Raw genomic sequence first — 12,459 nt, 5'->3', positions numbered from 1 at the left:
GGGTTACAAATATACATTTTATAATTTTATAATTTGAATTTTTGTTCAGATGAAACTGCAGCTTTCACATTCAAATATGTGAAAAAAAAATTTTTTTTTGCATGCCAGTTGTTGACACTTTTTTTCTGAATTTTGCATAGTCCTACACAAAATATCAGCAAGAAATTTGTAAACACCACTTCGATAGCCTTGGGGGAGGGGAAATCTGAAATGTATTAAACTAAAACATTTAAATAAGCCCCCAAATTTTCTCAGAGATAAATTGCGATGGTCACACCCCCATATTTTGTTCTTGACACTTTCCAGTCTTAAATTTCAGGAAATAGAGGGAAGGGAAAAGAAGGATTTGCTTCTTTGGTTTAGTGTCTGTCTGGGTCTCTTGCTCTTTCTTCTGCTGGAGTTGATCTATAACAACCAAAAATACGGTAGATATGACGAGAGTGACTCCTGCTATGTAGAAGCCTGCACTGTAATTTTCTGCCATGTCCACAATCAGACCTGGTGGGAAAAGCAAATGACAGTGGTGGTGATTTGTCAGGAAGAAATTAATGGGAATTGCTGAGAGAACTTATTAAGAAGAGGAACACCTTTTCTTTGCATTTGTTTCATCTTCTGGCTTTGTAAGGGTTAATTCACCAGTTTAAGAAACTTGTCATGACCGCAAATGTAGAAAAGGTGTAGGCCCATATTTACAAAACAAGTTGTCTAAATTGCTCTGTTTGCAAGTGCACCCATCATGCTTGCTGATGGGCTCTTTGTTCAAGCGCAGTGGGTAACTGTGTGTGTGTGTAAGCATCTGTTAGTGGGTGCAGTCACGAGTTCTGCAGGTGCAAATTTGGGGTGTAACAGACAGATGCCTGGGTACAACTTAACCAGTCACAAATTCACTGCCACAAAATTTGGCTACATGGACTATGAAGTATCTGACTGCTTGTTACTTAGAAGCCAATAGTACCAGTTTGGCTGGCTAGCATCCCAGGTTTTGAGCATCTGTCCTAGTGAACTGGTTTCCCACCCAATTTCCAAGAACTGTACAGCAGGCAATGGTCTCCTACTGTGCTCTTTGCTAGTTGCCTCTCCCTCAGCAGCAGCAACTACTGCAGAGTGGGAGGATGCAGAGTGCTAGTGAGACCACAAACAGGGACAGGAGGCAACAAAGAGCAGGGGGAGGTGTGTGTGTGGGGGGGAAGGGAACAATCTATGGGAGGGTAGAGGAAACAGAAATTGGGAAGAAGCTATGGAGAGAAAGGAAGAGCAAAGGGTGAACCATAGAGGATAGAACGGAGAGCCCTGAGGGGCAGAGGTGAGCAGGTGAGCCATATGGGTATGATCCGAGACTAGAAGGGGGGCCACTGTGGGGTTGAAGAAGGAAATGATAGATTTTACTTAGATGAAATTTCCAACAATTGAGTGGCCACTGGAGGGTTTGTGCTATCTCTGGTGAATCCTGTGGTGTTTTCCTGACCCTTCTAAGAGGAATGTCCCCTAAAATTCACCAGATCAGTGGATAGGAGCCTCATGGTCTTCAGTGTGTTGGAGAATGTAATGTAGCTATTTCCTCCTCACGTACATGTTGGCACTAACTATGTTAGTGTCAGACCTAGACCAGCTCAGATTAATATGGGGAATGGGGAAAAACATTAACACTTGTTAGATCCCTTTATTTGTGATGAGCCAAGCTTAACTCTAGGGCAAGCAAGTGCAATACCCCTGAAGTCAATGGAGTTTGCACCTGCTCACACCAGGGCTGAAGTTGGACCAGTGACACCACTTTGTAAACTAAGTGCATGGTATTTTCTGACTCCCCTCAGGGAGTGTGGGGGCCCCTCCATTTTCTCTTCCACTCTTGCCTCAAAGACCCTAACACTCAGCAGAAAAGGACCTATGGGGATATGTTTTGCCATATCAGATTCTATTGGTGGACTACCAAGCCTGATACCCCGTCTCAAATAGTGGCCAATGATATAGCATGCCAATGTGCATGTGCAGATACAGTCATCCAAGGGCAACATGAAGCTCTTCTGTTGGAATGTGCTGGGAAGAGTACTTCATTTGAAGTATCTGTTATACTATCAGACACTATATATCTGCAACTCTGTGCTAACAGCAGCAGAGACTATTAGATCACCCCTATCGTAGTATTCTTAAAAGGAACAGTTCAGGGCACAGTGTACTTATCCCTTATTTTGTGTACAGGAATTTAATGCTGGTGAAAGATGCCACCAGGCTGACAGCTCTAGGAATGAAATTCTCTGTTTAGCCACAAAACCGGGGGACAGCACAGATAGTGGCACATTTATATACATAAAAACAAACCCTACAGTATTGTGCTGTAGTTGCCAAGTGCACTGCAATGTTGCTGTTGTAAGGTGGTGTATTTTTAGACAGTCACTGGAGAGCACTGTAGTAGTTTTCAGAAGGGGAGTGTGAGCTTCTCCATGGCACCCTGCTAGTGAGCCTCAGCCCTGACCTGGGGCAAGAAGTTGGTCCGGTTTTCAGGTCCATTCTGTCCTTAGCTTCTCTGCTGTTTAGGACAGTTTATTTTTCAAAGAATCATAACAGTTAGAGAGAGAAGAAACTCTTATTTCTAGCCAGGCTTCAACAGGGCCTGCAGATACCACAGTGACAGGTATGGTATAAGAACATGAATGGATGGATAGGATATTGTGGGTGCACAATCATGCTGTGGCAGTGAAATGCAGGCACACACTCACATCCATCTCTAGACAACTTCCTGGTTTGCTAATGTAGTCAGGTAAGTTAGACTGTGATGGAAAAGGCCTAAAGATCTAAATAAAATTAAGGACGTGTATTTAACCATGCATTTAACCATGTCAGCTATTTGTTAACCAATTTAATTGGATCACTTGGCTCACAAGTATATGCAGCTGTTTCTCCATATATCCCCAAGGTATTTAGTGCAGAGGGTCAAGGAATGTACCTTGTTCTCCCTTCAAAATGACAAATGTATCCGCAACAGATGTCTCTTGTATCCCCCTCCCCAAAATAATATATGTATCCTGTGTAACCTATTATCTATAGGTCAGCGTAATGACGCAAAAGAATGAAGGTTAAGTTGTTTGTTACTGGTTATAAAAAGGGCCTGTTCGGCCATGTAAGGTGTGTCTCTCCTCTGGCATTAGCCGACGAGAGCACCTGCTCAGCTGATCAATTAATAAAGGACCTGGTACCCGTCTTTTTGTCTCTCAGTGCCTCCTTGGTGTAATTAGGTAAGCTCCTGGGGGAAAACGGGCCTTATTTGGCTAACAACTGCTCAATGGATGCAGTTGCAGATGTAGTTAATTGTGCCTAGAATGCCTGAGGCCATCGGACCAGAACTATATGGAAAAGGGCTGTAAAAATTTCTTACTTTCTGAAATGGTTCCGTTACATGGGACTGATTCAAAGTCATTGGAAAGACTCCCACTAAATTCAATGGCCTTTGAATTAGTGCTCATAGACATTGGCTTACAATCACATTGGCCTTTTCTCTGCTGTATCACATTGCAAAATTATATCTACTTTGCTGTCCATTGCAACCCCAAAGTCTCAGGCAGCATTGCTGCTTAATATCCTGCTTGGATATCTGTTTTTCTGCAGTCTTTGCACTTGAATTTTTCCAAGTTAAATTTTTACAGCTTCTATTTCTACCCACTCAAAGTTTCTTTATATGGCCTATCTCTTCCCACTAGTTTTTGTGCCACCTCTCCATTTAATATATTGATTGGTGAGATGCTGCCAGAAAACATATTGGTATGTCTAGTAGCATTTCCTTAAGATGCACTTGTTGCACAGCCTAGGTAGCCAAGCTTTGAGCTGAGGTTCTCTGCAGTAGGCCAGAAGGGGCTGGAATCCTCCCACAGCTGTTACATCAGAGCAGTACCAGCAGTACCTACTCTGTGGCCAATACTACAGTCTCAGGGCTGCAGTAGCCTCCACAATTCCTACCATGTAATCATGGCTATATCCCCCCTACTCTGTTTCTCCAACAAACATGCTCTCTATGCTGGGAGTCTCACAGAATTGGACTCCATGGCAGGGGTGGCAAGTTATATGAGCCCGTGGTGCCCATGTTCCAGGAATATTCAGGGCCTGGGGGCCCGGCTCCACCAATGTTCGGGGCTGGGTCTCTCTCCCCCAGCCCCACCTGCCGCCCCCAGGTGATTTAAAAGGGCCAGGGGGCCTCCGACCGCCACCACCAGCAATGCAGTGGGGTAAGGTGGCTCCCTGCCCAGCCTTGCTCTGCGCCCCTCCTGGAAGTGCGCCGCCCCCCCCCCCTTCCCGAGCGCCAACTCCGCAGCTCCCATTGGCTGGGAACTGCGGGCAATGGGAGCTGCGGGGGCGGTGTCTCAGGGCAGCAGCACACAGAGACCCCCTCAGCCCCTCCACCCCATCTAGGAGCCGCGGCCAAAGGGGTGTGCCGGTTGCTTTCGGGAGCCGCCTGAGGTAAATTCCGCACCCCTCACCCACACCCAACCCCCTACCCCAGCCCAGAGCCTGCCCCCACACCCAAACTCCCTCCCAGAACCTGCCCTCCACACCCCTTCCTGCACCCCAACTCCCTGCCCCAGCCCAGAGCCCGCACCCCAAAATCCCTCCCAGAGTCTGCACCCTGCACCCCCTCCTGCACCCCAATCTCCTGCCCCAGCCCAGAGCCCGCACCTAGCACCCAAACTCCCTCCCAGAGCGTTAAGCAGGTGTGTGTGTGTGTGGGGGGGGGGGACTTGGACCCATTCTTGGCACCACCAAAAATTATACCAAGCTGCTGCCCCACCTGCTCCATGGTGTGCAGAGGGCATGAATGCCGGCAGGAATCCTTCCACTCTCCCACTAGTTTCAGTGCGGGGAGGGCCCTACACATAGGGAGGAGAAGGGGCAAAATTTTCTCCATAGGATTTAGTCTGATTCTTTGTATTATAGATTTTTGTAGCTCAGATAACTAGAGATGGGCTTGAGAGATGGCTAAAATCCATATTAGGGGGAAATTTGGACCAGATCTAAACTTCTCAGTTTGAGCCTATCGCTGGGAAATAATTAGCATTTCACTAATAAGCTGTGTTTATGAAAGTGCCATCTCAACTTACCAGCAAGAGGAGGCCCCAGAAAACCTCCAGTGCTTCGAATGAGCATAAAGAGCCCCAGGGCACTGTCAAAATCTGACATGCCCACGACATCTGCCAGCACTGTGATGTGGATGGAGACTGTCGTGCTAAGAAAAAACCATAGAAGCCAGTCAATATTGCCAGAGACAGATAATTGTTAGCCAGCGGCAATAACATCAAAGATGTGCTGATCAGAACAACTGTCATTGTCAGCAAGTGTATAGTCCTAGTAAGGTGGAGGTTAGCATACCAGCCACACAACAACCTGCCCATGAAGTCTGCTATAGCCAAAATGGACAGGAGCGATGCAGTCCAAGACTCATCTATCCTTAGGCTGTAGCTAAGTGGAACCAAAAATAATGGGGGAATGAAAAAACTCATAGCAGCTAAAATACCAAAAATGGCATAAAGAATAAACTCCAGTCTCTTCACAAGCATCCAGTTGAATGTTTTTTGTGTGATGGGAGATGCATGTTCCTTGCCAGTCATAGGCACAACCTTGCCGGATGGTCTCTGAGCTTCAGAACTTCTAGCTTCAAGAACACAACGGTCCTTCAGGGGTCGCATCAGTGCTCCACAGACGCATATATTAAGTTGAATGCCACCGATGATCAACAGAGCACTCTTCCACCCATATAAACCAATTAACCACTGAAAAAAAGGGCCAAAGGTGAATGCAAAGGCACATTCCCCAGCACTGGCAACAGCATTGGCCAAAGCCCTTCTGTTAGAGAAATAATGGCTGACAATGCTAATGGCTGATGTCCATGAAAAGGAAATCCCAAGACCTGTATGGGGAGAGAAGAAAAGTTAGACTTAACCATGCTGTCGTATCCAGGCAGGAGCACACAGTTACAGCAGAAAATGCTTTCACACTATTAAATCTGTGTTAAATTTCATAGTTAAAATCAGGAATTGTAAAAAGTTATGCTTCCATCAGCAGCATTAGCTCAGCTGTGTTACACATTCTGTATGTTTGTGTCAGGCGTTTTATGACGTTTAGGTACATGTTTAACCAGAACAACAGGAATACAAAGTAGTGCATATAGATAACTTTGCATTATTGTCCTCCTCACTGCACAACTTTTGTCTTTCCAAAGACTACTGACCAATTTGCTACTGGCTGAAACAAGTCATGCAGCTTAAACTGGATACACACAGAGTGAAAATTTCCTGAGCCATATCCATGTGTCAGGCTGAGGTGCATTCAAGTGCAGGATCTGAGGAAGAGAGCGAAGATGGCATTATGCCATCTTTATGTGGTCCTCATTCTTAGGACAGCCTGGAAGGATTTGACCTTACAGTTGGTGTAAGCTGGAGCACCGCTAACAGCTCCCCAGGGTAAATTCTGCTGGCCCAGTATTGCCAGATTTCAAGAAGCTCTGGCTCCAGACATGTCTTCTCACACAACCAGGATGGAAGCAGAAATGGGTTACTATGCCAGCTTTATTCCCTGGTCAAGGGGAATCCCAGCGGGCTGATTAAGCCAGCTTTCCATCCTACTTGCATCGTTGGAACAGGCTGAGGATCTGGCCCTGTGGTGCAGGGTAATGGCCCCGTGATTTAACTTATTCTACACAAAGTGCAGCATTAGGGACACACGTTCTTGCACTTCTGCTACTTTTAGGCCCCTCAGATGCACTGCAAAATCCTTAATGCCCGATTAGTTTAAAAATCAAAAGCTGCTGATTTTCTAGTTGCAGTTAGCCTTTATTTTCACTTGCAACTATCTATCTGTTATGATTATTTGCAGTCGCAATTTTCTGGTGCGGAGTCCTACCCACATAAATAGCGGGGAGGGGTAAATGTGCATTAAAGCTTTAAAATAAAACCAGTAACATACAGCAGAAATTCAATATATTAAAAAACCACTGAAAAAAATCACCCTAAATGAGGGATCAGAAGTGCAGGTGTGTGACATCATTTTGATTGTACCTTGTAGGAAGCCAGTAGTTGTATACATCCAGACAGTGTTGAAACCAAAAGACCCCAGTGTCATCCCTGAGAAAGCCAGGAGTCCTCCAATGATCACAACTGCTCGATGAGTGTATCTTGCACACAGGCTGCTAGCTAGTGGTGCTAAAACAACAACAAAATAAGGAAAAGGCAACATTAGGACATGAAGCTCACTAAACCAATTACACAAGAAAGGAGAACATTTAAGGAAAAGTTTACCTGGCATCTGTCTTGTCCAGTATTCTGTTGTCTCTATATGTGTGAGGAAAATTAGAGCTGAATTCCATTGTGCTGATCTGAGAGGATGGTTTTGCCCCCCAAATGTAAGACTCCCTACTGAGGAAGGACAGCTCTAGCAGCATAATCAGAATGTGTTCAGGGAGGGGCATTCTGAGGTAGAGAGCAGACTTTCTGCAGAAAAAAAGAATTTCAACATTTCCTTTGTGCAAGAGTCCCATTGAATTTAACGAAACTAATAATATTCTGTAGAAATGACTCTAAGCTTTTAACAGAGAATGAGATCCCAGTTATCTGATATTTAAGTCAAATTATTAGATTTTAGTACTAGAGCATTATTTATCTGCTAAAGTTTGGCTTTAAAACTTCTATAGAAAAGCGATCAATTATCTGTTACACTCTAGTGCTTACCCAAATGGGGCTGTAAAAAACAGTAATTCCACAGGCAGAGAGTTGATAAAACTGACTCCTTCTTGAAGTTGCAAACCTTTTGTAATGTGCTGAGGAGGTGCAGAAGATCCACATTTGACTTGAGGTATTTTTCCTATGTGTTCTCAGATTCAGTCCCTAACTCGTTGGACATTAGGGGCTTCTGCATCTCTTGGTGAGCTATGAGAACTGTACAACACACAAGAAACAGCACAGCATATATAGTCTCCCTGGGTACTGAGCAGTTCTTCGCAATGGTTGGTTCTTTTGCTGGTCATTCACAACTTGCTGCAAAAATTCCCAAAACTTAAGACCCTGTGATCCAATCACATTTCAGAAGCATCAGTAATGTTTAGATACTCCTCTTAGAGTGTAATCCAGTGCTTTTTGAACTCAGTGACTATCTGTTCATCGATGTCAGTGGGCATTGGATCAGATGCTTACTGCCTACCATTTAAAACACTGTTTTATCTTCTGTGTAGTTACTGAAGTGGCTAGAAGCTGTGTGAAATTGTATGAAGTTTCTATAGCCACTAGAGGGAGCTGAGGTGACACCTCACAGTGTTATTTTATTTTACTTTAAGAAGTAAGGGCTAGCAATTTCATACAAATGAAGGTCCTAAGCTCATAGAAATTAGAGTCTGAGGAGGGAATGACACTTAGCTCACTGGGTCAAAGTCAGACTGGGAGCAAATTGTTTTCAACTTGTTTAAATACCTATTTATATAAAACCCCAGCAAGTGCAAATGGTCGCTGTTAACATTCAGACATTTCAATAAGATTGTTTATCCTGTATCTTGTTTTAAATATTACAGTAGGAAATCTCTAACCTTGGATGGGGAATAACAAAGGGAAAGGGTGTGTGGGGGGGGGGAAGCAATTGGGGGGGGGGGGGGGAAGAAGGAATAGAGTGAGGGGGGGATGGGGGGAAGAAGCCACAACTATGCTAAGAGTAATAGTAAAGGTACAGCCTGAAGCTAGGAAATTCATAACTGACTGGATGAATTCTGAACAGACCAACTGGCTTCTTACACAGAAGATGGCATTTGCCTGGTTTGCTGAATGCTATTGTTCTGATTTGCTACAGCAGCCATTCAAAGAATTCTATGGGAATTGTCCAATGATACTTCCTTTGTAATCCTGCTGCTTCAAAAGGAGTTTCTGGAGGAAAATGTATGGTGGACTTCAGGTTATGGAATGCAGTTTATTTACAGGGTATCTGTTGAAGCTTTTTCACAAAAAAATTATACTACTACTTGTTGCATATGTTACCTGCTTATTACTGTTGTTTTACTATATAGATGAGTGGATATAGGGATTACTTAATGATGATGTTTAAAGATTCTATCTGCATTTATTTGGGATTATTGCATTACAAATGGTGAAAAATGACCCACTTTGCAGAGCAGTTAATGAATACACCAGGGGTTAGTTAGTGAAGAAACAGGTGCAATGAGCCTATTCTCCCCTTAATTACTTACTTATGCTGGTATAAATCAGAAGTAACTCTAGTGAAGTCAATGGAGTCACACTGGTGTGTTTAAAACCAGCATAAGGGATTGTTCCTAGATACTTTGAAGTCAATGGGAAGATCCCCATTGACTTCAATGGGGTGAGTGTATATCTACACTGCAATCAGAGGAGTTACTGCAGCATGTGTAGACATATCTGAGCTGGCTTTGATTAGCTAGCTCAAGTAACAATAGCAGTGAAGCTGCAGCAGGATGGGCAGCGGCATGTGTGCACAAGCCCACCCAGGACCTTGGATATGTACTGGAGCGGCTAGCCTGGGCTGCCATAGCTTCACTGCTATGGTTATTCAAGGCAGCTAAATCAAAGTTAGCTGGGGTATGTCTATATTTGCTGCAGTCACATGTGTGACTGCACTGTAGACATACCCTAAATGAGAGGGGAATCATCCTCCATGAGTCCAAGCATACAGAGCTCTAAAGAAGAGAAAAATGAAAACTAATACATGAGGTCATTTCTGGAGGTATATCACACGTGGCCTTTGCATACCTAAAAACGTCAGAGCTTTAAAGTCTAATATTTAGGGCCTTTCCAGGGCCAGAAGTGAGTGCTGTGTCCCCCATTGGGAAGCTGGGTATCTCCCCTTCCCAGTGGAATAAAGCTAGTTTCTAGCACTGCAGTTATGAGATGTCAGTCTTTCAAGCGGCGATATTTTTAAGTATATAATGAAAAGCTGTCACTGACCCATCTTGGGCCTCAATCTTTTTTTTTTTTTTTGGTGGAGGAAGTGAATTTGTGTCTGAGAAGGAGCAACCTTTTCTCTGGCAGTTTATTTTTATTTTTTTAAATATTAAATATTTGAAATTGTTTGGGGGTTTGAGATCTTGGGATAAGTATTAGGGAGATGGATTAGTGGGCAGGGTTTGCAGCCAGAGACATGTGGAAAAAGTATTTATTAGAAGCCTGTGTAATTTAGTACAGGATTCTCCAACATATTACATGGTAGCACTGTCCTATATAAAGAATGCAGGAATGGGGTATGTCTAGGCAATTCCCAACTACTACAATAGCCCCTTGATTGCTACTGGCAATCTTAATAAGCTAGAAGGCTGCTTTAAACTGAATTATGCCGGGAGACTGGCTTGGCACGCAGCCAGCTCAAGATTGGGGGAATGGAAAGGTCATGCTTGCACAGAGCTATGCTGCACACTTGAGATCTAGGCCTGATTTTAATTTCATTCAGAGATTTCAAAGTGGGTCAGTATTATAATTATTATCATCCCCATTTTACAGATGGGAAAACTGACACACAGGTTTTTGTGGCTTGCCCCATATTATGAGGAGAGAACCCTGGTCTCTTGATTGCCAAAGTGCCACTATTTGTTCTTACTGTACATCTGAACATTCTGCCTTTCCCTTCATCTTTTAATTTTTGGCAGATAGTAGATATGTGGATGTAGTTCTAGAACTGGATCAGGTGGGTTGAATGTTAGTGTAAACATGCCCTGTATTTACTTACTCTGTTGCTTTATATACCCGTGTGTGTGTTTGCCCTGGAGGGATGTGTTTCTGTATATAGTTAGATAGACATGACTTCCTTTGTGTGTCTGGCAAGTTTGTGAAAATACCTAATGAAATATGAATCACACAATAAACACAGAGACCATTGGGGGCAGGAGGGGACACTTTTACTCACCTCCTAAATGAAACATTGCAATTGTTATTGATGTAATCCAGGAAGTGGTGCTTGCAAGTTCATCAAAGTGCTGTTGAATTTCAACAAAGAACAAACCAAAGGTCTTTAGGACAGCAGTGGTAAGGCCCATTACTATGAAGGCTGACACCACCACAACCCATCCGTAGCCACCATCTGGTAAGCTGTTTCCTCCGCCCTGCATCTTTTCTATAGCTTGAGTCTTCTTTCAGAATTTTGTGTGAGGATTTTTTTTGTAGTAGCTCTGCAAAACAATAAAAGGCCCAGCATTAAAGAGATGTCACCCACTTCTCTGGAAATGACTAGTGATCAACTACAGGCACAGCGCTCAAGCAAAGAATAATGTGCATTTCAGTAATTTTGGTTTAACGCATTCGCTGAAGGGTAAGTGAGCTGGGAAGCAGGAGTCTCAGAAGAGGGAGAAAAAGAGCAAGAGGACAGGGAGAAAAGGATGAAGAATGAGAAGACAAATAAGTAGAAATGGAAAAAAGAGAGTGAAAAAGACAGAGGAAGAGATGGGCATATTCTTAAAGAATGGAACCAGAGAGCCCACTCATTCTGAGCCTTCAACAGCCCCAGCTTGCCCAGTTTTTGAAGCTGTGCTGTTAAGGCTGCCAAGCCCAAAATTTGATTCCTGCCATGACATTATGTAATTTAAAATATCCCTTAGGCAGCAACTTCTCTATCCCCACCAGCTCTCTAAAACCAGGGCTACAGCTATCTGTAAATTGCCGCCGTAGGGCTGAGCTAAACAACCACTCTGTCATGTGTGCATAAGACATGAGCATACACATCATGCTGTTCCTCTGGCGTGACTCAGTAGGAGATAGCAGGAATTGTCTCAGTTTCCATCTCTGAGCTCCAGAGGGTAGGAAATATGTCAGTTTCAATCTTCTGTGAGCCTACAAGAGTGGAACTAACAGGGAGAGCAGCAGGTCACTGCTCATGCATCCTCATGTGCACAGCAATGCCCAGGGCCGGCTCTAGGATTTTTGCCGCCCCAAGCAAAAACAATTTTGGCCGCCCCCCTGTTTTTTTTCTTACCCCACCCCCGGCCCCGCCTCAACTCCGCCCCTTCCCCAAATCCCCAGCCTTGCCTCCCCCCCCCACGGCTCTCAAGCCTAGGAGGGAGGGAGGGGGAGAAGCGGTGCGCGAATCAGCTGTTTTGCGCGCCGCGGCTGCTCGGGATCTCCCCCTTCCTCCCAGGTTTGAGAGCCTGGGAGGGAGGGGGAGCAGCGGCGTGCAAATCAGCTGTTTCGCGCGCCATGGCGCGCAAGTGGCAGCAGCGGAGGTGAGCTAGGGCGGCCGGGGCACATTTTTAGGGGCGGCAGGGGCGGCATTCTGGCGCCGGCCAAGCCGCCCCTAAAAATGTGCCGCCCCAAGCACCAGCTTGTTTTGCTGGTGCCTAGAGCCGGCCCTGGCAATGCCCCTGAACATGTTGGATTTCTCATTGCTGGGTCGCCCAGTTTAGCAGCTGACTTTATAAGCCAATTGCAGACCCCAGTGGCAAGTATGATGAGTTACCTTATTGCCTGGGGTACATTTTAAAAC

At 44.7% G+C, this 12,459-nt stretch overlaps 1 protein-coding gene across 1 annotated transcript; it reads right to left on the bottom strand.

The window, feature by feature from the left end:
- Nucleotides 1-271: 271 nt before the first annotated feature.
- LOC113406624 (monocarboxylate transporter 7-like) lies at nt 272-11,092 on the bottom strand. The gene is made up of 5 exons (XM_029911694.1): nt 10,891-11,092; nt 7,038-7,181; nt 5,353-5,890; nt 5,085-5,209; nt 272-498 (listed from the first exon to the last, which is right to left on the bottom strand). Exons 1-5 carry the CDS (start codon nt 11,090-11,092, stop codon nt 272-274), a joined length of 1,236 nt encoding a protein of 411 aa, XP_029767554.1.
- Nucleotides 11,093-12,459: the final 1,367 nt, after the last annotated feature.

The sequence above is a fragment of the Terrapene carolina genome, unplaced genomic scaffold, assembly GCF_002925995.2.
Source record: "Terrapene carolina triunguis isolate 2854851 unplaced genomic scaffold, T_m_triunguis-2.0 Scaffold113, whole genome shotgun sequence".
NCBI classification, from domain to species: domain Eukaryota; kingdom Metazoa; phylum Chordata; order Testudines; family Emydidae; genus Terrapene; species Terrapene triunguis.
The sequence above is the reverse complement of the archived record's forward strand: the minus strand, read 5'-3'. Positions and strand labels throughout refer to the sequence as shown.

Excerpts from the sequence above, each read along its gene's own strand:
- LOC113406624 (XM_029911694.1), bottom strand. The coding sequence starts at position 11,092 with ATGCAGGGCGGAGGAAACAGCTTACCAGATGGTGGCTACGGATGGGTT. Across the intron at positions 5,210-5,352 it reads GGCAGGTTGTTGTGTGGCTG|CACGACAGTCTCCATCCACA; the intron begins GTATGCTAACCT and ends GTTTTTTCTTAG. Across the intron at positions 499-5,084 it reads TCTGGGGCCTCCTCTTGCTG|GTCTGATTGTGGACATGGCA; the intron begins GTAAGTTGAGAT and ends TTTTCCCACCAG.